Source organism: Amyelois transitella, chromosome 2 (genome assembly GCF_032362555.1).
Source record: "Amyelois transitella isolate CPQ chromosome 2, ilAmyTran1.1, whole genome shotgun sequence".
Taxonomy (NCBI): Eukaryota; Metazoa; Arthropoda; class Insecta; order Lepidoptera; family Pyralidae; genus Amyelois; species Amyelois transitella.
Window position 1 is genome coordinate 6,100,905 of NC_083505.1, and position 22,508 is coordinate 6,123,412.

General features: G+C 37.0%; 4 protein-coding genes across 8 annotated transcripts; 1 reads left to right on the forward strand and 3 right to left on the reverse strand.

The window, feature by feature from the left end:
- Window positions 1-262: 262 nt before the first annotated feature.
- On the reverse strand, window positions 263-2,656 carry LOC132901898 (protein CWC15 homolog A-like). The gene is made up of 3 exons (XM_060945034.1): window positions 2,165-2,656; window positions 1,429-1,708; window positions 263-979 (listed from the first exon to the last, which is right to left on the reverse strand). The coding sequence occupies exons 1-3, from the start codon at window positions 2,293-2,295 to the stop codon at window positions 737-739; spliced, it is 654 nt and encodes a 217-aa protein (XP_060801017.1). The 5' UTR covers window positions 2,296-2,656; the 3' UTR covers window positions 263-736.
- Window positions 2,657-3,947: 1,291 nt separating this feature from the next.
- LOC132901892 (protein CWC15 homolog A-like) lies at window positions 3,948-8,727 on the reverse strand. 3 transcript variants are annotated; one of them, XM_060945021.1, is made up of 4 exons: window positions 8,598-8,727; window positions 5,850-6,014; window positions 5,114-5,393; window positions 3,948-4,664 (listed from the first exon to the last, which is right to left on the reverse strand). In XM_060945021.1, the coding sequence occupies exons 2-4, from the start codon at window positions 5,978-5,980 to the stop codon at window positions 4,422-4,424; spliced, it is 654 nt and encodes a 217-aa protein (XP_060801004.1). In that variant the 5' UTR covers window positions 5,981-6,014; window positions 8,598-8,727; the 3' UTR covers window positions 3,948-4,421. The 3 variants fall into 3 exon arrangements, with proteins under 3 accessions (XP_060801004.1, XP_060801005.1, XP_060800997.1); XM_060945022.1 differs by lacking the exon at window positions 8,598-8,727 and adding an exon at window positions 8,362-8,577; XM_060945014.1 differs by lacking the exon at window positions 8,598-8,727 and adding an exon at window positions 7,774-7,965.
- On the forward strand, window positions 8,101-14,973 carry LOC106143080 (RNA-binding protein 39). The gene is made up of 8 exons (XM_013345052.2): window positions 8,101-8,253; window positions 9,183-9,237; window positions 11,864-11,943; window positions 12,307-12,847; window positions 13,135-13,401; window positions 13,473-13,688; window positions 13,990-14,114; window positions 14,555-14,973. The coding sequence occupies exons 2-8, from the start codon at window positions 9,184-9,186 to the stop codon at window positions 14,841-14,843; spliced, it is 1,572 nt and encodes a 523-aa protein (XP_013200506.1). The 5' UTR covers window positions 8,101-8,253; window position 9,183; the 3' UTR covers window positions 14,844-14,973.
- A 208-nt stretch (window positions 14,974-15,181) lies between these two features.
- LOC106143036 (uncharacterized) lies at window positions 15,182-20,725 on the reverse strand. Of its 3 annotated transcripts, none has more exons than XM_013345005.2 (3): window positions 20,660-20,725; window positions 15,928-16,276; window positions 15,182-15,486 (listed from the first exon to the last, which is right to left on the reverse strand). In XM_013345005.2, the coding sequence occupies exons 2-3, from the start codon at window positions 16,267-16,269 to the stop codon at window positions 15,283-15,285; spliced, it is 546 nt and encodes a 181-aa protein (XP_013200459.1). In that variant the 5' UTR covers window positions 16,270-16,276; window positions 20,660-20,725; the 3' UTR covers window positions 15,182-15,282. The 3 variants fall into 3 exon arrangements, with proteins under 3 accessions (XP_013200459.1, XP_013200458.1, XP_060801035.1); XM_013345004.2 differs by lacking the exon at window positions 20,660-20,725 and adding an exon at window positions 18,352-18,581; XM_060945052.1 differs by lacking the exon at window positions 20,660-20,725 and adding an exon at window positions 17,233-18,299.
- Between the last annotated feature and the right edge of the window lie 1,783 nt (window positions 20,726-22,508).

Sequence of the window (22,508 nt, forward strand, 5' to 3'; positions counted from 1 at the left end):
TTCGAAATCCTATTGGATTGTCATCAAGAATTTTAATTTTTTGCTAAAACGCTATATAAATATACTTTCGAAAAGACTGGAAGGCCATGCCTTCCTCCATGACTTAATAATTTATAAATACATACATATACCTATACCTAAGCGTATAAGTTGCGTTCAGTAAGTTGCAGTAAGTGTTGCCTCTTTTTCAACAAGTTCCCGTCATCAGATCTTGTGACAAATATGAAAACACCTTAGTAGGGTGTAGATGTAGTTTAAAAATAAAACCATACAAGTAGGTTCATAAAAAAAATTTATACAAATAATTACATAAACGATAATTAATACTATTATTATTTTAAACAAAATTCTGCACGGGGCTTCGCTCCCTTCTAATCTAAGATGTTATAAAACAAAGGGGTAATATGAAGACATAATTACATATATAAAAATAAAAAAATACAAAGCGTTCATTAAAATTGATATTTATACATAACACCTAACCTAATGAGACATCGGCCTTAGGGCCCTTTAATACATAGCCATACATAGGCATTGTATAGAATGCTTGTTTAATACTGATTTCGTACAGTTTTTGTTGGCTCACTATAACAAATCATGGAAAAATATTATACTGTGCTGATAAGAAAACAACATTTTTTTTTTTTGTTTTAAAATGTAACAAATAGATTATCGTCTGCTAAAAGTAGCAGACTAATCACAGATTAAGAGCTCAAAAAAATCAATAACACTATCATTATTTAACATATTTTTCCATGGTTTTTTTATGAAATTCTGACCTAAGTGAGTCATTGATAAATGTGTTGCCTTTCTTTTGTGGCTCAGAACGAGCACAGTTTTTGAAAACGACATCACCATCCCATCTTCTTTTCACCTTCATATAATTTTTTTGTTCTGCTCCCGAGTAATTCAACAGAGGATTCCCAGAAAAAACGTTTTCCATTCGTATTCTCTCCTCTTCTCGTTTCTTTTCAGCTTCCTAAAACAAAAATTACATTATTTGTGACATGTCACGTCTTTATCCCTTGCAGTAGCTTGGGTAGAAAATACAGTCTGCACTGTTGCCTGTACTATTAATAAAAAAACTCCTCAAGGCTATGTTTGGCTGCTTAGCTTGACGATTGAAATTAACAGCAGGTATGTATGATTGTGTGATGATTAGATATAAAAGACATTCCAAAAAACTGGAAAGGTATAAAACATATGTATGTACTTGGTATTGAGGTATTATTTTAAAAATTGGATTTTTAGAGTTTTCTAGTTGAAAATAGGCATCATTTGCAGGTATCAAATGAAATAAAATAAAAATTAAACCCTGCCTACTCTCCAGAGAGGTGAGGACGTAACAAAATTTCATTTAACAATGATGGTACTAACAACGAACTGTTCTCGCAAAAAATGTAAATAATCAAACTAAAAATTACATACCTTCTTTGCCTGTTCTGTTGCTCGCTCTTTTTTTATTTTGTTCAATTCCTCTAATAATGCCGCAGTGTCATCATCGGAATCATCCGATTCTGAAGTATCTCCTTCAAGGGGATCATCCGCATCCAAAATTGCAGCGGGTACTTGATCCACTTTGGCTCTCTTTGCGGATGGTTCATTTAGCCTTCTTGTGCTCGGGCCTTTAATTTCTTTTTCTCTATCGTCTAGTTCTTTGCGAAAATCCCTTGATCGTAACTCTTCAGTGGTGCCTTGTCCTCGGTGTCTAAAAAGTAAGAATAACATCATTTGTTAAAATTTAAATCAACTTCCTTTAGAACATTCAACACGCAGTTAAGATATTCGGACCAGTTGCTGCATAAATCTTCTTCCTCCTGGCATTAGAACCGGTTGCATCCTCAACACTCTGGAGAGGAGCCCGGGGTATGCCTTTGACCATGGATCCTGGATTGGGTGAGTCAGGATTTCACACGAAACGACTCCCATCTGACCTCCGCAACCTTTGCACGTAAACCTAACCCATGTTGGATCGGTCGATGTTTTCCCTCGCCGTAAGAGCAGTTCGGTTAGTATTCAAACTAGTGTAAATTAAAATCTAAAATAGTCATTGGTCTCAATTGGCCTTCCGTCCTGGTTGACCTGCTTTCATCCATACTTACAACATGACCAAACCATCCAAGCAATCCTTTTGAACTTTAAAGTGTCCAGATAAATCACTCACCTGTATTTTAATTTCGTATGTCCAGGCAGATCTCTACTGGAGTACTGTCGAGATATAGCGCTCAAATCCTTTTCGCCGCGTCCTTGTCCACCTCTAGCCGGATCAAAAGTGGGCCTTGCTGCCGTGGTCATTTTCAATAATTGAGCTTTATTCAATTGTAGATACCTAATAATATATAATTATTTTTCCTTCAATATTCGTATGAGATTAGGTGTCTATGTAAGTACCTACTTATTATTCAGAATAGGTCTCAAATTATTAAACAAGCTCTAACAACGATACCGCCACGCGGCCACGGACACGTACACCAGCAAATACCACGCACGATAAATTATTTGCAATTCGCTGCACCCTTGTTTGTTTTGTGTTGCAGTTTGCTTGCACTCTGCACCACGCAACGCACGACACGTCACAACGAAGCGAAGCGATAGGTACCTACGTGTGTATCTCTGTACTGTACACGTAACCTAGGTACTTACCGAACACTGACATTGACACTGACACTGACAGCCGACTTTGATTGAATGTGGATTGAATGCTGTCAACTCTCACCGACGAGAAGGCGCTAGATCGTATCAAAAAAGCGCTAGATTGCAAATATTTACTATTTCGTGTGTATACCTATATTATGTAGGTACTGCAGTATTGTTATTTCCGAAAGGATGAATCGATGTTGTTCTTTTGACATTCTCAGTACCTATAGTATCATATCAAATAACAGGGCTTCATAGTAACTATATACCTACACTATACTATAATACACATCATGACTAAATTGTGACTAAAGAATAGGACCACTCCATCTCTTTCCTATGGATGTCGTAAAAGGCGACTAAGGGATAGGCTTACAAACTTGGGATTCTATTTTAAGGCGATGGGCTAGCAACCTGTCGCTATTTTTGAATCTCAATTCTATCATTAAGCCAAATAGCTGAGCGTGGCCTATCAGTATTTTCAAGACAATTGGCTCTGTCTACCCCACAAGGGATATAGACGTGACCATATGTATGTATGTACTAAATTGTGTCGTGCCTGTTCACAATGCAATATCGCACGGCAAAACACAACGGTCGGTGCGGTGTAGGTAGGTGGTACCTATGTTTGTTTGCGACGCGAACTCCTATGAACGTTGAACGGAGATCTAAACGTCTAATCACTACTATATTGATATTATAAAGGAAAGTCTCCATGTGTTAAATGTTCATACCAAATTTCAAGTAAATCGGTCCAGTGGATTATGCGTGTTGCGTCTCCAGACAGACAGACAGAAAACTTTATTCCACTGAGAATATAAAAAGAAAAATATCCAATGTACAATGTACAATTTTTTTGTTCTTCAGATTGAATATAATACATATGTATATTATGTACCTACTCCTACCTATATCACGTTTTCATCTCTTAAGGTGTAGACGCAGCCAACGGTCATAATAGAGCCATCTCTTCAATGTGTCGTAAGGCGATTTTTATTAAGTATAATTTTTTTTGTACATTGTTAATGTAGTAGAGTAGATTTTGCTTTTCGAAATCCTATTGGATTGTCATCAAGAATTTTAATTTTTTGCTAAAACGCTATATAAATATACTTTCGAAAAGACTGGAAGGCCATGCCTTCCTCCATGACTTAATAATTTATAAATACATACATATACCTATACCTAAGCGTATAAGTTGCGTTCAGTAAGTTGCAGTAAGTGTTGCCTCTTTTTCAACAAGTTCCCGTCATCAGATCTTGTGACAAATATGAAAACACCTTAGTAGGGTGTAGATGTAGTTTAAAAATAAAACCATACAAGTAGGTTCATAAAAAAAATTTATACAAATAATTACATAAACGATAATTAATACTATTATTATTTTAAACAAAATTCTGCACGGGGCTTCGCTCCCTTCTAATCTAAGATGTTATAAAACAAAGGGGTAATATGAAGACATAATTACATATATAAAAATAAAAAAATACAAAGCGTTCATTAAAATTGATATTTATACATAACACCTAACCTAATGAGACATCGGCCTTAGGGCCCTTTAATACATAGCCATACATAGGCATTGTATAGAATGCTTGTTTAATACTGATTTCGTACAGTTTTTGTTGGCTCACTATAACAAATCATGGAAAAATATTATACTGTGCTGATAAGAAAACAACATTTTTTTTTTTTGTTTTAAAATGTAACAAATAGATTATCGTCTGCTAAAAGTAGCAGACTAATCACAGATTAAGAGCTCAAAAAAATCAATAACACTATCATTATTTAACATATTTTTCCATGGTTTTTTTATGAAATTCTGACCTAAGTGAGTCATTGATAAATGTGTTGCCTTTCTTTTGTGGCTCAGAACGAGCACAGTTTTTGAAAACGACATCACCATCCCATCTTCTTTTCACCTTCATATAATTTTTTTGTTCTGCTCCCGAGTAATTCAACAGAGGATTCCCAGAAAAAACGTTTTCCATTCGTATTCTCTCCTCTTCTCGTTTCTTTTCAGCTTCCTAAAACAAAAATTACATTATTTGTGACATGTCACGTCTTTATCCCTTGCAGTAGCTTGGGTAGAAAATACAGTCTGCACTGTTGCCTGTACTATTAATAAAAAAACTCCTCAAGGCTATGTTTGGCTGCTTAGCTTGACGATTGAAATTAACAGCAGGTATGTATGATTGTGTGATGATTAGATATAAAAGACATTCCAAAAAACTGGAAAGGTATAAAACATATGTATGTACTTGGTATTGAGGTATTATTTTAAAAATTGGATTTTTAGAGTTTTCTAGTTGAAAATAGGCATCATTTGCAGGTATCAAATGAAATAAAATAAAAATTAAACCCTGCCTACTCTCCAGAGAGGTGAGGACGTAACAAAATTTCATTTAACAATGATGGTACTAACAACGAACTGTTCTCGCAAAAAATGTAAATAATCAAACTAAAAATTACATACCTTCTTTGCCTGTTCTGTTGCTCGCTCTTTTTTTATTTTGTTCAATTCCTCTAATAATGCCGCAGTGTCATCATCGGAATCATCCGATTCTGAAGTATCTCCTTCAAGGGGATCATCCGCATCCAAAATTGCAGCGGGTACTTGATCCACTTTGGCTCTCTTTGCGGATGGTTCATTTAGCCTTCTTGTGCTCGGGCCTTTAATTTCTTTTTCTCTATCGTCTAGTTCTTTGCGAAAATCCCTTGATCGTAACTCTTCAGTGGTGCCTTGTCCTCGGTGTCTAAAAAGTAAGAATAACATCATTTGTTAAAATTTAAATCAACTTCCTTTAGAACATTCAACACGCAGTTAAGATATTCGGACCAGTTGCTGCATAAATCTTCTTCCTCCTGGCATTAGAACCGGTTGCATCCTCAACACTCTGGAGAGGAGCCCGGGGTATGCCTTTGACCATGGATCCTGGATTGGGTGAGTCAGGATTTCACACGAAACGACTCCCATCTGACCTCCGCAACCTTTGCACGTAAACCTAACCCATGTTGGATCGGTCGATGTTTTCCCTCGCCGTAAGAGCAGTTCGGTTAGTATTCAAACTAGTGTAAATTAAAATCTAAAATAGTCATTGGTCTCAATTGGCCTTCCGTCCTGGTTGACCTGCTTTCATCCATACTTACAACATGACCAAACCATCCAAGCAATCCTTTTGAACTTTAAAGTGTCCAGATAAATCACTCACCTGTATTTTAATTTCGTATGTCCAGGCAGATCTCTACTGGAGTACTGTCGAGATATAGCGCTCAAATCCTTTTCGCCGCGTCCTTGTCCACCTCTAGCCGGATCAAAAGTGGGCCTTGCTGCCGTGGTCATTTTCAATAATTGAGCTTTATTCAATTGTAGATACCTAATAATATATAATTATTTTTCCTTCAATATTCGTATGAGATTAGGTGTCTATGTAAGTACCTACTTATTATTCAGAATAGGTCTCAAATTATTAAACAAGCTCTAACAACGATACCGCCACGCGGCCACGGACACGTACACCAGCAAATACCACGCACGATAAATTATTTGCAATTCGCTGCACCCTTGTTTGTTTTGTGTTGCAGTTTGCTTGCACTCTGCACCACGCAACGCACGACACGTCACAACGAAGCGAAGCGATAGGTACCTACGTGTGTATCTCTGTACTGTACACGTAACCTAGGTACTTACCGAACACTGACATTGACACTGACACTGACAGCCGACTTTGATTGAATGTGGATTGAATGCTGTCAACTCTCACCGACGAGAAGGCGCTAGATCGTATCAAAAAAGCGCTAGATTGCAAATATTTACTATTTCGTGTGTATATATTATGTAGGTACTGCAGTATTGTTATTTCCGAAAGGATGAATCGATGTTGTTCTTTTGACATTCTCAGTACCTATAGTATCATATCAAATAACAGGGCTTCATAGTAACTATATACCTACACTATACTATAATACACATCATGACTAAATTGTGACTAAAGAATAGGACCACTCCATCTCTTTCCTATGGATGTCGTAAAAGGCGACTAAGGGATAGGCTTACAAACTTGGGATTCTATTTTAAGGCGATGGGCTAGCAACCTGTCGCTATTTTTGAATCTCAATTCTATCATTAAGCCAAATAGCTGAGCGTGGCCTATCAGTATTTTCAAGACAATTGGCTCTGTCTACCCCACAAGGGATATAGACGTGACCATATGTATGTATGTACTAAATTGTGTCGTGCCTGTTCACAATGCAATATCGCACGGCAAAACACAACGGTCGGTGCGGTGTAGGTAGGTGGTACCTATGTTTGTTTGCGACGCGAACTCCTATGAACGTTGAACGGAGATCTAAACGTCTAATCACTACTATATTGATATTATAAAGGAAAGTCTCCATGTGTTAAATGTTCATACCAAATTTCAAGTAAATCGGTCCAGTGGATTATGCGTGTTGCGTCTCCAGACAGACAGACAGAAAACTTTATTCCACTGAGAATATAAAAAGAAAAATATCCAATGTACAATGTACAATTTTTTTGTTCTTCAGATTGAATATAATACATATGTATATTATGTACCTACTCCTACCTATATCACGTTTTCATCTCTTAAGGTGTAGACGCAGCCAACGGTCATAATAGAGCCATCTCTTCAATGTGTCGTAAGGCGATTTTTATTATAATTTTTTTTGTACATTGTTAATGTAGCAGAGTAGATTTTGCTTTTCGAAATCCTATTGGATTGTCATCAAGAATTTTAATTTTTTGCTAAAACGCTATATAAATATACTTTCGAAAAGACTTAATAATATATAAATACATACATATACCTATACCTAAGCGTATAAGTTGCGTTCAGTAAGTTGCAGTAAGTGTTGCCTCTTTTTCAACAAGTTCCCGTCATCAGATCTTGTGACAAATATGAAAACACCTTAGTAGGGTAGATGTACTTTAAAAATAAAACCATCCAAGTAGGTTCATAAAAAAAATTATACAAATAATTACAAAAACGATAATTAATACTATTATTATTTTAAACAAAATTCTGCACGGGGCTTCGCTCCCTTCTAATCTAAGATGTTATAAAACAAAGGGGTAATACGAAGACATAATTACATATATTCATAACAACATACCACATCTGTTTCCCGAAAAGAGGAGCAATTTTTCGGCAACAGCTATTTAAAAATACAACCTAGCTTACAACATAAGTTTTTGGAAATAAAATATCACCCTCCACTACTATTTACACACAGAAAATAATAAAAAAATAAAAATAAAAAAACACAAAGCGTTCATTAAAATTGACATTTATACATAACACCTAACCTAATGAGACATCGGCCTTAGCTTACAAGCTTACAACATAAGTTTTTGGAAATAAAATTTATTTCCCCCCAGCCCCCCACAGCCAATAATTAAAAAAAAAATTACAAAGCGGTCGCACCTAGCAACACTGGCAGGACAGCGCCATTTTGTGTATGCGAGTTCAAGTTATTTCACGATATTTTGTAGTGGAGATCTCCTAATATTCATAAATAAGTTGTTCATAAACAACTCACATTCACCAATTGCGGCTTATTAACATTTGTAGAACGTGGCTTCCAGTTTATCAGGTATGTATTTTTATTAATTACACAAAATCCCATATTTTATGATAAGAAATCTGATTTCGAAAATATCTTGAGGTGACTTTTCTAGAAATAAATAAAGAAATCTCTCACCAGCCGCTGCTAACTGCCGCGATTTTTCCTACGTTACGTTAGTAAACAAGCTCATGTGCAGCGTTTTCTTGCCTTGAAAATTGCCTTAGATCTTGTCTTACATCACGACACCCTCATAAATTTAATCTTGTTAGTCACATTTTTAGGGTTCGGTTCTGTTCCTATGATTGAACATTTTTGTAAGGAACCTTTGAAATGAGAGTTTAACCTATGGCTTGTCTAGTTTTGATACTTACTACAATATCTTTATTTGTTATCGAAGGGGTAATCCTTTTTACGGACGCCATCCAAAAGTCTAATTTTAATTAATTTTATTTCCCTAGGAATATAGGTAATTATATCACGGCGTTTTCTAACTCACTGTGACATATACATTTGACATTTCGGCTCGAACATGTGGACGCGTCGCTAGCGCTTGAGGCAATCTCTTTGATTTGTGATCAAAAAACTGACACTCGATGTGCCAGCTACAACCCCTTGCAAACCTTCTCTAACCAAACCACTATCCCCATGTTTGCATTTGATTTGGTTTGTTGAAATTTGCAAAGTGTGTGGTCGCCGCTTAATATATTTGTGAACTGCACAACTTAATCTAATTTTAAAGTCTTCCACACTGCCATTTGCCATTGATTGGGGCAAAGCAAAATAATTCTGTTAACAGTTGGTGAAGATTTCTTGGTAACACTGAATTTATATCAGGTCAGACCCCAGTTGCTCTGTGTCATTATAGTAACCTCATTTTTTTATTCTGATCTTGATCGTTAGCAGACAGGTACCTAGTGATTGTTAGATTTGACTATTTATTGAAATATTTTTTTCAGAATGGCTGAAGATTTAGATGTAGAGGCTATGTTGGAAGCGCCTTATAATAAATCTGTAAGTTTTTATTTTAATTAAGTTTTCATATAATCACTTTTATTAAGTTAAATACAACAGAAGTAGGCAGACACTTATTGTTATTTACATATTCCAACAGCAGTAAGTTTGTAAGCAGGCATTTATTTTATATAAATGTAAAATTCTAAGTTTTTACCTGTAAGAACTTCCCAGTTATTATTGTTTTGTGTTTTCATTATTGAACTTAAAATCTTTGATTCTACAGAAATTATGAAGAGAAACATCATAACTAATTATGAATGAGTCAAGGATACTTACAAGGTTTAGTGCTGTATGGGTAAATGTTTGTACTAGAATGTTAACATGTATTTTTGGTTTACTTTTAAATATAATTGATTTACAATAAAATACAGAGGGCAGACCACAATAGAAAAATTAATATTCATATATTAAACAATCATTGTTTTTAATTATATATTATTTATGAGTAAATAATAATACCAATATAAAAAAATATGTTCCAATTTGGAAAGGTAATAGTCTATTTGACAAGTTTTTAAAAACCGGTTTAAATTGTTTAGTAGCAGTTAAAAAACTTAATTTTTTTTTTTAATTTTGATATTTAATCACTGGAAAAATCGAATATAAAAATCTAAATTTTAATACGCTACTGTGACCATATGGCGCTGCAAAGAGGTCGGTGACATCACCTGCCTTTTTTTCTATCTGTGGTACATATCACTCTTAAATGCAAACAAGAAACCAAAATGTGATTGGATTTAATTTTAACTGTGTTTTATATTACAAAATGTTACAAATGGAGTCCAGCTCCAAAATGTACCAATACATCGTAAAAACTCCGGAAAAACTATTTGTTAGTGTACCCAAGAATTGTATTTGGTAAAATATTATAATTAAATCACATAAAAACAATGTAAAACAGTTTCGAAGGCTAAAGTAAGCAAATTTCAAGTTTAGAGCAAGTGACGTCATTATCAATCCGACCAATCAAGAGCGTTTTGTGTCCCGTGACAAATGTTTAAAAATGTGCATTTTTATGGATGAATTTAATTAATATTTTCAACTTATGTGAATAAATAACCATTTTTAAACTAATAATAAATACCAGTGATAGATACAGGGTGACTTTTAATTCAACTGCATAAATTTATCTGTTAAGTGTACTCATCTAAAGGATATTTAAAAACGTTAAAAGAAAATATCGGTTCATATTTCAGAAAGTACGAAAAAAAATAAAAGTATCAAAATCCACGATCCTAAATACGTCATATCACCCCGGCCGGCGGAAAAGCGACGCGTAAGATTCAGAGGTCAACGACACAATTCATTCAGCTGAGCGATCTCGACAACTCTGTACTTTACTTGATCTTGATATTGGTCTTTAATAAAGCGTGTGACGTAGTTTCTGAGGGTTTTTTAAATGCGAAAATGATGACGTTTAATTTAAATAAAAATAGGCTCAAACAGCTCAGAAGCATGGGTATAGTCTTTGTTTAAAAGGATGCAGTTGTTTTAAATGTCAGCCTGTATAAACAATATATTTTTCACATTGTCAAATAGCCTATTACAATGTCCAAATGCAATTATATATACTATATATATATATATATATATATACTTTTTCAAATTTCACTGTAATGAATGATAAATTCTGTAATCATATAATCTTTGAAATATGTTATCATTCTCTAGCCTCCATAAAAAAGTGTTAATGGACTGGGCCTATGTGAAATCCCTAGATGCAAATTTTATTTTTAACTATTATCTTGCCATTATTGTTTGAATCTATTGTTGAATGATGTTTCTATTCATATATTGATAGTTGTTAATCAGAAATCACAACTAGTGCAATGTCTTACCAATATGTGCAAACTTAAAGTAACCATATTCTACTACTTATCTGCTACATATTACATATAACAATAATACTTATGATGAAATTAGTGTCAAGTTTATTGTAGTTCAACTTATGTTTTTTTAGTAAATTAGGAAAAATTGTTTAAAGATGCTCTACTGTATATTTTGAAAGTATTCAATTGGTAATCTTTAACTATGTATTTTCTTTTTTAACATTGTATATAGCTCCTAACATCTTTAAACAGTTTTTGGCAGATTTATAAAACTAAATTACATTGGGAATCATTTCTTGTATTTATAGAACTTTGTGGTAATAGTCCAGCATACTTCACCGACCTGAGCAAACAGAGAGGTATCCACTACTACTTACATTTTTTATATGAGTTAATATAATATTTACTTGAAATGCAATTAAAAGAAATTAAATGACAAATATAAAAGTTTTTATGAACAAGACCATGAGCTGATGGGTCGTAAATCTTTTGCAGAAGTATCCCTGTGTGATGTTAGCGCTGTGTACGACCTTTGTCAGTGGTTTTGTGAACGGTAAGTGTAGTCCAGGTCATCGCGACTGACACCTGCGTGACAAAGGTGGTTGCTGATGCAACTATCAACCCTAGAAAAAGTAAAAAACGACATTTGCATCATTTCATCAATGATTTTTAGTTATCAATGATGAAATAATACAAATGATCAACTTATTATTATAATTAACTAATGCATTTTTATTTATTCACTCGGCGTGTGTTGCTGTGGCGCTGCTTCTACCTTGTGCTTTGTGTGACAGGATAACACTTCCTCTTCAAAGCATCGCTCGGACAAGTATACTGATAAGCACAAAGAAAAGGAGAGGGACAGCGGTAGAAGGTGAGTTTCATCATTTATATTTTCTTTAACTGACTTAAAAGGAGTTTTCTCAAGAATTTGAATTTGCTTTGTCAGACAGTTAAAATGATAATTAATCTAAACAAGATGATGATAAAATATTTGGTTAAAGCTTGTGACAATCTAGCTTTTCACTTTTAATACTAACGGATGCACTACACTAACACCTGTTCAAGTTTAAAGCCTATGTCTAGCAGTAGTCTTCATGCAGCAGAGATGTTGATTTCCAATTATATAATTTTAATTTTTATATATAAACTTTCTGAAGACTAATTAAAAAAAATCGCGATTTATTTTGTTTATAATTCCGTGACATAAATAATCTAATTTTTATGTTATTTTCAGACGAAGCCGATCAAGAGAAAAAAGAAGATCGCGTGACCGGGACTCTCGCCGATCCAGAGATAGAGATGACAAGAAGGACAGGGATAGGGACAGAGATCGCGAAAGAGATAGGGACCGTAGAGATCGCGATAGGGATCGTAGTCATAGGGACAAGGACCGGGACAGGGAGAAAGAGCGGGAGCGTGACAGAGACAAACGGCGAACTAGTAAAGATAAAGAACGCAGCCGAGAAAGAGATCGCAGTAGAGACAAATCGCACAAAAGGGAGAAAAGTCGCGAAAAAGAGAGAGACCCAAGTAAAGAATATCGCTCCAAATCAAGAGGCCTCGAACCTAAATTAGAAGAATTGCCACCAGAAGAGAGGGATCTCAGAACTGTGTTTTGTATGCAATTGTCTCAAAGAATCAGGGCTAAAGATTTAGAAGAGTTTTTCTCATCAGTTGGCAAAGTCAGAGATGTAAGACTTATTACATGTAATAAAACCAGAAGATTCAAAGGAATTGCTTATATAGAATTCAAAGATGCAGAGTCTGTACCATTGGTAAGCATACCTATTCATCATCTGATTGTGTTCCTGGTTATATCCTTAGCAGTGTGTTGCTTGAACCGCCAGGATAATAGGTAACCTAAATCTGATCTAGCAGAAATAAGCCTAGGACAGGTTTGTTGTTGGTGTTGTTGTTTCCTTTCTAACAATCTGCAAAGTTCACTATTAGCTTGGGGAAAGATTTACCCTTTCAAAAACCACACAGCTAAGGACAACTGTTTGTGTAAATTTTCTATTTAGTAATAGGTTGTATAACATGCTAACCCTGATACATTTTACAGGCTTTGGGATTGACAGGACAAAAACTTTTAGGAGTACCAATCATTGTTCAGCATACACAGGCAGAGAAAAATAGAGTAGGCAATACATTGCCTAACTTGGCTCCAAAGGCGAGTAATGGCCCAACAAGACTGTATGTTGGCTCTCTACATTTTAATATTACTGAAGACATGTTAAGAGGTATATTTGAGCCATTTGGAAAAATTGATCACATTCAACTTATGACTGACCCAGAAAATGGCAAAAGTAAAGGATATGGATTTTTAACAGTAAGTAATTATTGATCATTTATTTTTAACATAATACAAGAAGATGTCTTATTTAATTCTGACTGTTTCAGTTCCATCATGCTGCCGATGCAAAAAAAGCAATGGAACAGCTTAATGGCTTTGAACTGGCGGGGAGACCGATGAAAGTAGGCAATGTAACTGAGCGTGCTGATGGAGGGTCTAATACAAGATTTGATGCAGATGAGTTAGATAGAGCTGGTGTCGATCTGGGAGCTACTGGCCGTTTGCAGCTTATGTTCAAACTTGCTGAGGGAACAGGTCTTCAGGTAAGCATGACCTATATTTAGTTAATAAATATTTTAAAATTAATGTTAATATACTGCTCTAGCACTCGCCATGACCTTGTTTCATTGCCATACTGTGTGTCGTAATGGTGGATGTAAATACCTGGCCCTTCAAATACCATCTTTTTTGCCCAAGCCGCCAAAATGTGGGCGACAATGTCGCGATCGAAAGTGCAGTGTTTGAAATTTAATGGGTCTAAAGATTAAGCAAAAGCTAACCTCTATATTTATAATTATACATAATACTTGTTGGTGTGGTAAGAAAATATTATTATGTTTACAGATACCACCAGCTGCGGCGTCAGTTTTAATGGGCACTGGCTCAGCATTAGTTGCTCCACAACCACAAGTGGCACCCCCCATAGCGACACAATGCTTCATGCTCAACAACATGTTTGATCCTGCTACGTAAGTACTAAGTATAATAGAAACATTATTTTATTATTCTCCGGGTTCTATGATAATACATACATGCAAATTACATACATACATACGATCACGTCTATATCCCTAGCGGGGTAGACAGAGCCATCAGTCTTGAAAAGACTGATAGGCCACGCTCAGCTGTTTGGCTTAGTGATAGAATTGAGATTCAAATAGTGACAGTTTGCTAGCCCATCGCCTAAAAGAGGAATCCCAAGTTTATAAGCCTATCCCTTAGTCGCCTTTTACGACATCCGTGGAAAAGAGATGGAGTGGTCCTATTCTTTTTTGTAATGGAGCCGGGAACCACTTGATCTTATATACATGCAAATTAATTGTCGGCAAATGAACGTATTTAGCTCCGAGCCTGCACCACTGGTAACTTAATCACAAAAAAGAATAAAAACTATTTTTTTTGGTTTCAGGGAAACAAATCCAAATTGGGATATTGAGATCAGAGATGATGTCATCAGCGAGTGCAATAAACACGGTGGCGTCTTACATGTTTATGTGGATAAAGCATCGCCACAAGGAAATGTTTATTGTAAATGTCCAACAATAGCTACAGCTGTAGCATCCGTAAACACTTTACATGGGCGGTGGTTCGCAGGTCGTGTTATCACTGCGGCCTACGTACCTTTGGTCAACTATCATTCTCTATTCCCAGATGCAATGACTGCTCTTACATTATTGCTTCCATCCCGACAACGATAACTGTTGGAACAGTTCAAGCGTGCATCAGGAAAGGTGTTTGTTATGTATCAAAACACTTAAGTTTTGTGTATGTACACTTCACATTAGATTATTTTGTGCCCTTCTTTAGGCAATAAAATATTAGATTATGACAAAAGTTGTTTTATTAGACTCGAGTTTTAAGTGTCTGTTATAAGCATAATATAATCTCCTATGACTACGTATAAATATTTAAATGAAATTCAAACAAATGTTTTGCAAAATAAGTTTTATTCGATGTGTTATAGCAGGTAGCAAATCATATTAGCATTTGTCACGCATAATAATCATAATTCAGGTAAAAAATAATAGAGAGCAACCAAAATAAGAAAAGATTTAATTCCCAATTTCTTACTTTGCTTCCGTTCACAACTTATCAGCAGACAAACAATTTTACACACTTCGTTATTAGACGTAACACTTACACTGCTCTTATCCAGTCTATTTCCAACGTCGCGGGACCTTTCTGTTTTATTCGTTGATATACTCCACCGTACATTTGAATACCGAGACTTGTTACTTGAGATAAATCTAACGTTTCATTGTTAGTTACCCGTTTTCCTCGGTAGTATGCTTTAAAATCCGAAAATAGAAGGTTGCTCTCTGCAAATTCATCTTTTGGAGCCTGAAAATACAGGTATATTTAAGAATCTCTTAAATATAAAAAAATCATACTTAGTTTTCTCTTATTCCCAACAGTATACATTGAATGACGATAAAATTACTCGAAAGATTTAATTTACATATCTTTGATTCATTTAATGTGATTCAAAGTCAATTTTTAGATTTTGCTGTAAAATCCATTAAGTCTGAATATGTATGTGATCTCTCTATATCAAAATTTTATCGAAATTCAGTGCTTAAGAGAAATCATATTGTAGGGTAATTTTTTTTTCCTTTTTTTCGGGTTATTCCACTAATCTCCATTGGAAAACCCCATCGATGGGGATTTGTGAACTTTTTGTTCACTTTTCCCCATTGATGACTCTTAGAGTTGTAGACCTAGTTGAAATTCTTCTTTTGCAAAGTTATACTCGTACATAAAAATAATAAATGGTTTACATACCTGAAAGTATTGCTCGAATGAATAATTTGGTTCATCATTGAGGCCTTTATGTCTCAATACTACTTTGTAACCGTTATATTGTCCCTGGCCCCTGCATCTTATTTGTAATTTTGTGTAATTCCTTAAATCATATGTTTGTAAGGCTCTTATACCAGCAAAACCAGCGCCATTCATTTGTGGATTCAACAAAACGAAAAAAATGGCTCTTCTGAATCCCTTGTTTTGATGAATTATCAGAACTGCTTTGGACATTCCCACGTCTCTAACTGTATCTGACTGCTCTTGCCATACATCAACGTTGTCCGCCTTTGTGAAGTCAAATAAATAGTTTGCAAGTGCCATTGATGAACTGAAAATGATATTTGATAGATTTAAAAGATCGAAGTTAGGGGAATACGGTCGTATAGTTTACGGTGCTTTAGAATAGGACCATATCATCACTTTCCCGTCGATGACGTAAAAGGTGACAAAGGGTAAAGTAATAATTTTCCTTGCTTTTTTAAAAGCGAAGAAAAAACGTAGATACTTATTTCGAGATGTTACTCAATTCCGTCCTCATTAGACCTTGAAGTCCAGCCGAATGAAGTTTCCGAGACTTGGCTTTGTCCACTCCAAAGGATACACGTAGTCAACACATGTGTAGTTCCTTCTAGACATGTGTTGACTACGTTGGGTAAACCTCTTAATGACGTGATGCATGCGTGACGGAATTCGCGGAACTTAATGATAGCATGGGTAGGGATAGGTATATAGCGAATTTCGTAAGGGAAGTAGAAACTAAAGAAATGCTTAGCATTTACTAGGAGGTATTGAACATAAGACTACATAAGTAGTCCATTTTGTCTGGAAATTCTCTTTGCACTTTGTTACTCAAAGGTTTTGTCTGTTTTTAAACCAAATATGGAAATAGGGGATCAGTAATTTTCAATAAGAGCGCTTTCAATGTATGCGTTTCGTGTCGGACCGCTACGGTGCCAAAGCGGTGTTTTAAGCTTTGGTCTGGTGATCATGACGCACAACGCTGCGGTATGCGTCCTAACGCAGCGTCACGACGCAGCATTTACCATCCCTGCGGAAAGGTGGTCAGTTGATTTTGCCGCAGCTACCAAGGTAGACGTGGACATGAAGAATTTTTCTGTAATTTGTGCCTTGCTTGAAAAGGAGGAAGAAGATTTTTTACTGCTTCTGAATAGAGAAAAGAACTCGGGAGTTTTTTTCCAGCGGCACGCTAAGCGTGCGGCAGCCGTCCGACAAGAAACGCATAAATTGAAATCGCCCTCAAATACAAATCTTTTATAATATTACCTGGCTCCTCACAGGTAGGTTTGATAGATATCTACAAACCTTTCTTAGCAACCCTCTTTCTAACATTTCAAACAGGAACATAATCCGAAAACAGCTTTTCGAGATAATCGAGTACATACAGAGAGAGAACATAACTTTTGGAGCCTTTATACCTATGTAGTGAAATGTAAGTTTTTTTTACGTTAGTTTCTATTCAAACTGGTGCGAACTCTAGAAGAAGAATGCTCCGTATTGCATGGAAAGCTTTCCAGATTAACGTTACGTTACGCTACGTGAACTCAACATCTCTCTACGACTGTCATCTGATTCCCTATGTAGAGTATCGGAATAAGAGTACTTCTATCACATTTTAAGGAAAGATTCAAACAACATGGAGACTCATTGTCACCGGAAAAGTAGATGGGATAAAATTTGATTAGATCTGTACCATTTTGGATTCCACTGTGGCGACATCTCTACGCCACAAGTCACAACAGCCAATCACGCGACGCTATCAGCCAAAACCATTAAAGTCTTAAGTCGCGCAAGCAAAGATTTCACGGATTGGAGCATACCTATATACAACCTCCGACACATCGTCTGAGCCACGTTTACCCAGGCATACGTGGAAGTTCTTTCAATTCCCTTAAAATGGAATATCTTTGTAGCGTTCGAGCCCGAATCATTGTTCCCGCTACGCCACACAATCCACAACGCCTTCCACACCGCCAGAGATAAAGATAGACGGAGAAAGAGTGTGCGAAAAAAGTGATGAAGAGGGGTAGACACGACCCTAAGCATTGATTGAGGAAAGCGACACAAAGACGAGTTGCTGCTATTCTGAGTGGAGTGATAGGCGAATTCTCGGCTCCTCTACAGAGAAGTAAGGACATATCTGGAACTAACGGTAGGAGGATGATGATAAACGGGTTTATGTGTAGATTTGGCATTTCCATTACGCCTAATGTGGTGTAAGTCGCCCACATCATTATTAACCATGATTTATATTTAGATCTTTGATTCAACTCTTACTATTATCTGTTGGCTGGTGACCAGGTAAACAACCAATGGGATTGCATAGACAATCAAAACATAAAAATTAGTATGTAGTGAGTTGTTAAAATCCACAAGTCAACTTACTTGATATCACAATGAACAGAAAGAATCAACATAAACACGTTAATTAAAAATAATTCTTTAAGACAATACATATTCGACAGAAAAACAAATTGGATAGTGTAATACAGAAGACGCTATCAAGCTCACTACACTCGTTTGTAAGTTTATACAATGAATACTATCTATCTAACAACACTCGGTCGCTGCACAGTACCATCAACCTCATAAAGATTAATTACATATTGTAAATAATAAACATTTGACTCTCTTATCATTCGTTGTTGACGCACACTACACAACTATGTCACATTAATTATGTTAATACTAACTGTTGCCCGCTGCTTCGCTCACGAGCATTGTTGTTTAACGCAAATCCTATACCATTAAACGAGCTGACACCTTACCGATTCAACGCGAGCAATATTTTTATGTATACATATGTTTGTGAAAATATTGATCGTGTTAAATCTGTAAGGTGCCCGGTTAAAATGCGTGATGTGCATAAAAGGGGCACAGGTTCAAATCCCACCTCTTATTTGGAGTAATGTACAATAGTGTATATTAATGTATGTTAATATTAGTTTTAAATACTAGCCGATGCTCTTACGTTGAGGGAAAACATCGTGAGGAAACCTGCACAACCTGTGTAACCACGATCAATCCAATACAGATTAGGTTTACCTGCAAAGGTTGCGGAGGTGACATGGGAGTCCCTTCATGTAAAAACCTGACACACCCAATCCAGGATCCTTCAATCCAGAAAGGCACACCCCGGGCTCCTCTTCAGAGGGGTGAGGATGCAATCGAGCGCCAGGCGGAATAAGAGGAAGTTTTGTCATTTCTTATGCCCAGGAGAGAGGACTCTTTATATCGTGTCTAATTATTTATTCCTGGAATTCTTGACTTGGCAACTTATGAACTTGGCACTCCTTTTATACCAGTGCCCTCTCCTGTTTTCTTCAAATTCTGTCAACCTCTCAAGAAACCATTTTTGTAATGCTGGTGTGGTCACATCTTCGACCTCGATGTTTCGAGCTCGACTGCCACCAAAGAAAGATCTTCTCTAGGCCAGTCTGCTGCTGCTTTAAGCAACCTATCACTATTTGAAACTCAATTATGTATGTCTAAGATGGCGATCTGAGATCAAAGGATCGATTTTTCAAGCCCAAGAAATCGTTTTTTCAATGATTTGCAGTACTGAATCGATCCAAAGAATCGATGTTTCACCCTTGATAATCGTCATACGATTTCTTTTTAATTTCGTAAGTTTAGATATTAAATATTAGGCATTTTATCTTTTTCATGTAATAAATTGATAGTAAACGACGAGTGGTTCTAAATAAATCGTTGGCACAGTTTCCTCTTTAATTGTGATTTATTCAGTATTATTCCGTACACAAAGAAAACTTTCGCTAGTTTTCTTTGTGTACGGAATAATACTGAATTGTTCTAATGACTTGATTGTTCAACTACCTTCACTGGCATTTTTTTATGGATTATGTGAACATAGTTTGCCTGAGGGGCATTAACTTTTACAGCGGGACAGTTTTAGGCGAGGGCTTGACGCTCCTCCAACAGCTTTTTGGGCAAAAGCGCGGAAGGGGCTCCCAGGTGGGACGAACCTCGGCCTTGGACTTTGCCTTTGAGCAATGCGAGCAATGCAAACCCGCGAGCGGATGCAACACGCAACCTTAAGGGTTCTATCTTGACTAACCTTGCCTTGCCGGTTTTTATTACTTAAAAATAACTGCAGTATTAATTACATAAAATAAATTATATTAATGACACCTGTTAGAATTAATTTATTTTTAGTTATTTATACTGTAGTTATTTTTATAAAATAAAAACGACGTCAAAGAAAAAAAACTTTTTTTTTCATTTTCTCTGTACCCTTAATATTTTTTATTTATTTAATATACAGTTTACTTACCTACATATGCTAACTAGAAGTACACCCGCAGTCCTGACGTCAGGATGGCGGGTGTAGGTACCTATTTTATTTAAAAATCTTTACATAGAAGGAGGTACCAACACAGATTTTTAGGATAGGTACACTGAGGTACACATCAGGTACGTTTTTAATCCAAAACAGATATTTACATCCGTGAGGTACACCCGCGATTCTGACACACACACATGTATTTTAGAGTAGGAGCATACATAGTGGTACCTATCTCTATTTAGTTTGTGTGTAGGAGTGCAAATCATAAACGAGAATTTTTCAGAAGGAAAATTAAAAAAAAAGTCGTTAGATCGTCAATGTCAAGGATGTCAATTGCCATATATTTTTTGCAAAATATCTAATTTAAAAAAACACAAATACTCTTACATTAATCATTGATAGCCCATGTATTGTGAAAAGCGAAATTAAAGGACTCATCGTATTCGTAAATACAACTTGACTTGTAATTGACACTTCACTTGTTTATTCTCAGCGTTGCCAACTCTACGTCTTTTTACGTAGATCTACGTCGGTCGTGGGTCTTCCTGCATTTCCGCCGTTAGGCGGAAATGTGGGGCAGCTGTTCAGGGCTTGTGGCCCCCTTCAGCGACTGTCTTCGCTGCCTGCAACGGCAGGCAGGTCGCGAGCGTGGCCGTGGCGGCCACTAATGAGGTCTTCCTCTTCCTGCGGGGTCAACGGGCGCCGCGGGTGCGGCGCCTGCAGTGGTGTTCGCTGTGACGATGGCTTCTCTCGGCGATGGCCAGTGTCTTCGGTCCGGCGGGCGAGCGTGAAGTGGCGCGATACCCACGAGGTGCGGGTGCGCCGACCTGTCCGCCCTGCCGAACATGTCACCGGCCAGACGCGAGATGAACGCGTCCAGGCCCTCCCATTTAAGGTCCCGCTGGATCGTCGCGTTCCTCACGTACCGTGGGGCCCCGACGATGTCGCGGAGACATTGGTTCTCTTGAGCGCGGAGACGTCGCCTGTTTGTCTCCGCGACATAGGCGTACCACGCCGGGCTGCGTACGTGAGGCGGGATCTAACGTAGGTCTTGTAGATCCCGAGCTTCGTCTTCAGCGGGAGGCTGGAGGAGAGGACTGGACGCAGTCTTCCCCTGGCCATCTTCACAGTTTGCACCACTGAATCGACGTGGGTCTTCAGGCGAAGTCCACGGTCGATCTTGACCCCGAGGTAGGTGACGTGTGGCTGCCACGCCACGTCCTTCCCGAAGAGCTTCAGCGGCGGCGGTGGGGCGGCGTTCCCGGAGATAATGGCCTGCGTTTTCGCCACGTTCACCGACAGTCTCCACTTCTGGAGCCAATCTGGCAGGGCGTCAAGTGCCTTTTGGAGTTTCTTGGCGGCGTGCTTCGCGTTCATGGACTTCGCGAAGTACGCCGCGTCGTCGGCGTATAGAGCCAGCTTGGCTCCATCAGCGACCGGGATATCGTCGGTGTACGCAGCGTAGCAGGCCGGGCTCAGGCAGCTGCCCTGAGGAACGCCAGCTCGGACGGGTTTTTCCGAGGAAACGGCGTCTTCGACCGCCATCCTGATCTTCCGCTCGTTCAGGAAGGAGGCCACAATCCTTACAAGTCTTCTGGGCCTCTAGATCTACGTATTTTAAGCCTTTCACGCAAACCAACAAACTTTAGTCCCAAAATCTACGTATTTTCTATCAAAATTATTCAATTGCAAAATAACATATCTCGTCGTAAGACTGAATTAATTCCGGTACTTTCGCGAAAAAAAGTTAATAAACGTTCCGTAACGGACATAATAACGCAAATGACGAACATAAGAAACAGAATACTTTTCACGAAAAGTAGCTTAAAAATAAATCGCGAGTCTATGCAGGAACACATTACACTTTTTAGTAAATATATGTATAAATTTAATTAATCCGAAAATGATATAAAATTGTATAATTTAAATAAATCGATGACCATGAAGTAGCAAACTTTTTTAAATTATCTGTAAGTGGTGGTTTCATATGTAGAATGTAGATAATGTGAAACTTGACTTGTTACTGGAATGTTTATTTATTTATTACTATTTTTTTTTTTTGCTTGCATGAAGAGAGTTATGAATGTGGATGAAGCGAAGGAAATATGCAGAGATCGTGGCAAGTGGAAAGAGGTGGTCTCTGCCTACCCCTCCGGGAAAGAGGCGTGATTTTATGTATGTATGAATGTATTTTTGTTAGCGGAGATATCTTTAACCAGTTTTATCTATCTTCTGA

Bases quoted from the DNA above. Each gene is read 5' to 3' on its own strand.
- LOC106143080 (XM_013345052.2), top strand. From the start codon at position 9,184: ATGGCTGAAGATTTAGATGTAGAGGCTATGTTGGAAGCGCCTTATAAT. The intron at 9,238-11,863 runs GTAAGTTTTTAT...TTTGTGTGACAG, and splicing joins AAGCGCCTTATAATAAATCT to GATAACACTTCCTCTTCAAA. The intron at 14,115-14,554 runs GTAAGTACTAAG...TTTTGGTTTCAG, and splicing joins AACATGTTTGATCCTGCTAC to GGAAACAAATCCAAATTGGG.
- LOC106143036 (XM_013345004.2), bottom strand. From the start codon at position 18,422: ATGTATTGTCTTAAAGAATTATTTTTAATTAACGTGTTTATGTTGATT. The intron at 16,277-18,351 runs GTAAGTTGACTT...TATCATTTTCAG, and splicing joins TCTGTTCATTGTGATATCAA to TTCATCAATGGCACTTGCAA. The intron at 15,487-15,927 runs GTATGTAAACCA...CTGTATTTTCAG, and splicing joins CATTCGAGCAATACTTTCAG to GCTCCAAAAGATGAATTTGC.
- LOC132901898 (XM_060945034.1), bottom strand. From the start codon at position 2,295: ATGACCACGGCAGCAAGGCCCACTTTTGATCCGGCTAGAGGTGGACAA. The intron at 1,709-2,164 runs GTGAGTGATTTA...CTTACTTTTTAG, and splicing joins CATACGAAATTAAAATACAG to ACACCGAGGACAAGGCACCA. The intron at 980-1,428 runs GTATGTAATTTT...TTTTTGTTTTAG, and splicing joins CAACAGAACAGGCAAAGAAG to GAAGCTGAAAAGAAACGAGA.
- LOC132901892 (XM_060945014.1), bottom strand. The intron at 5,394-5,849 runs GTGAGTGATTTA...CTTACTTTTTAG, and splicing joins CATACGAAATTAAAATACAG to ACACCGAGGACAAGGCACCA. The intron at 4,665-5,113 runs GTATGTAATTTT...TTTTTGTTTTAG, and splicing joins CAACAGAACAGGCAAAGAAG to GAAGCTGAAAAGAAACGAGA.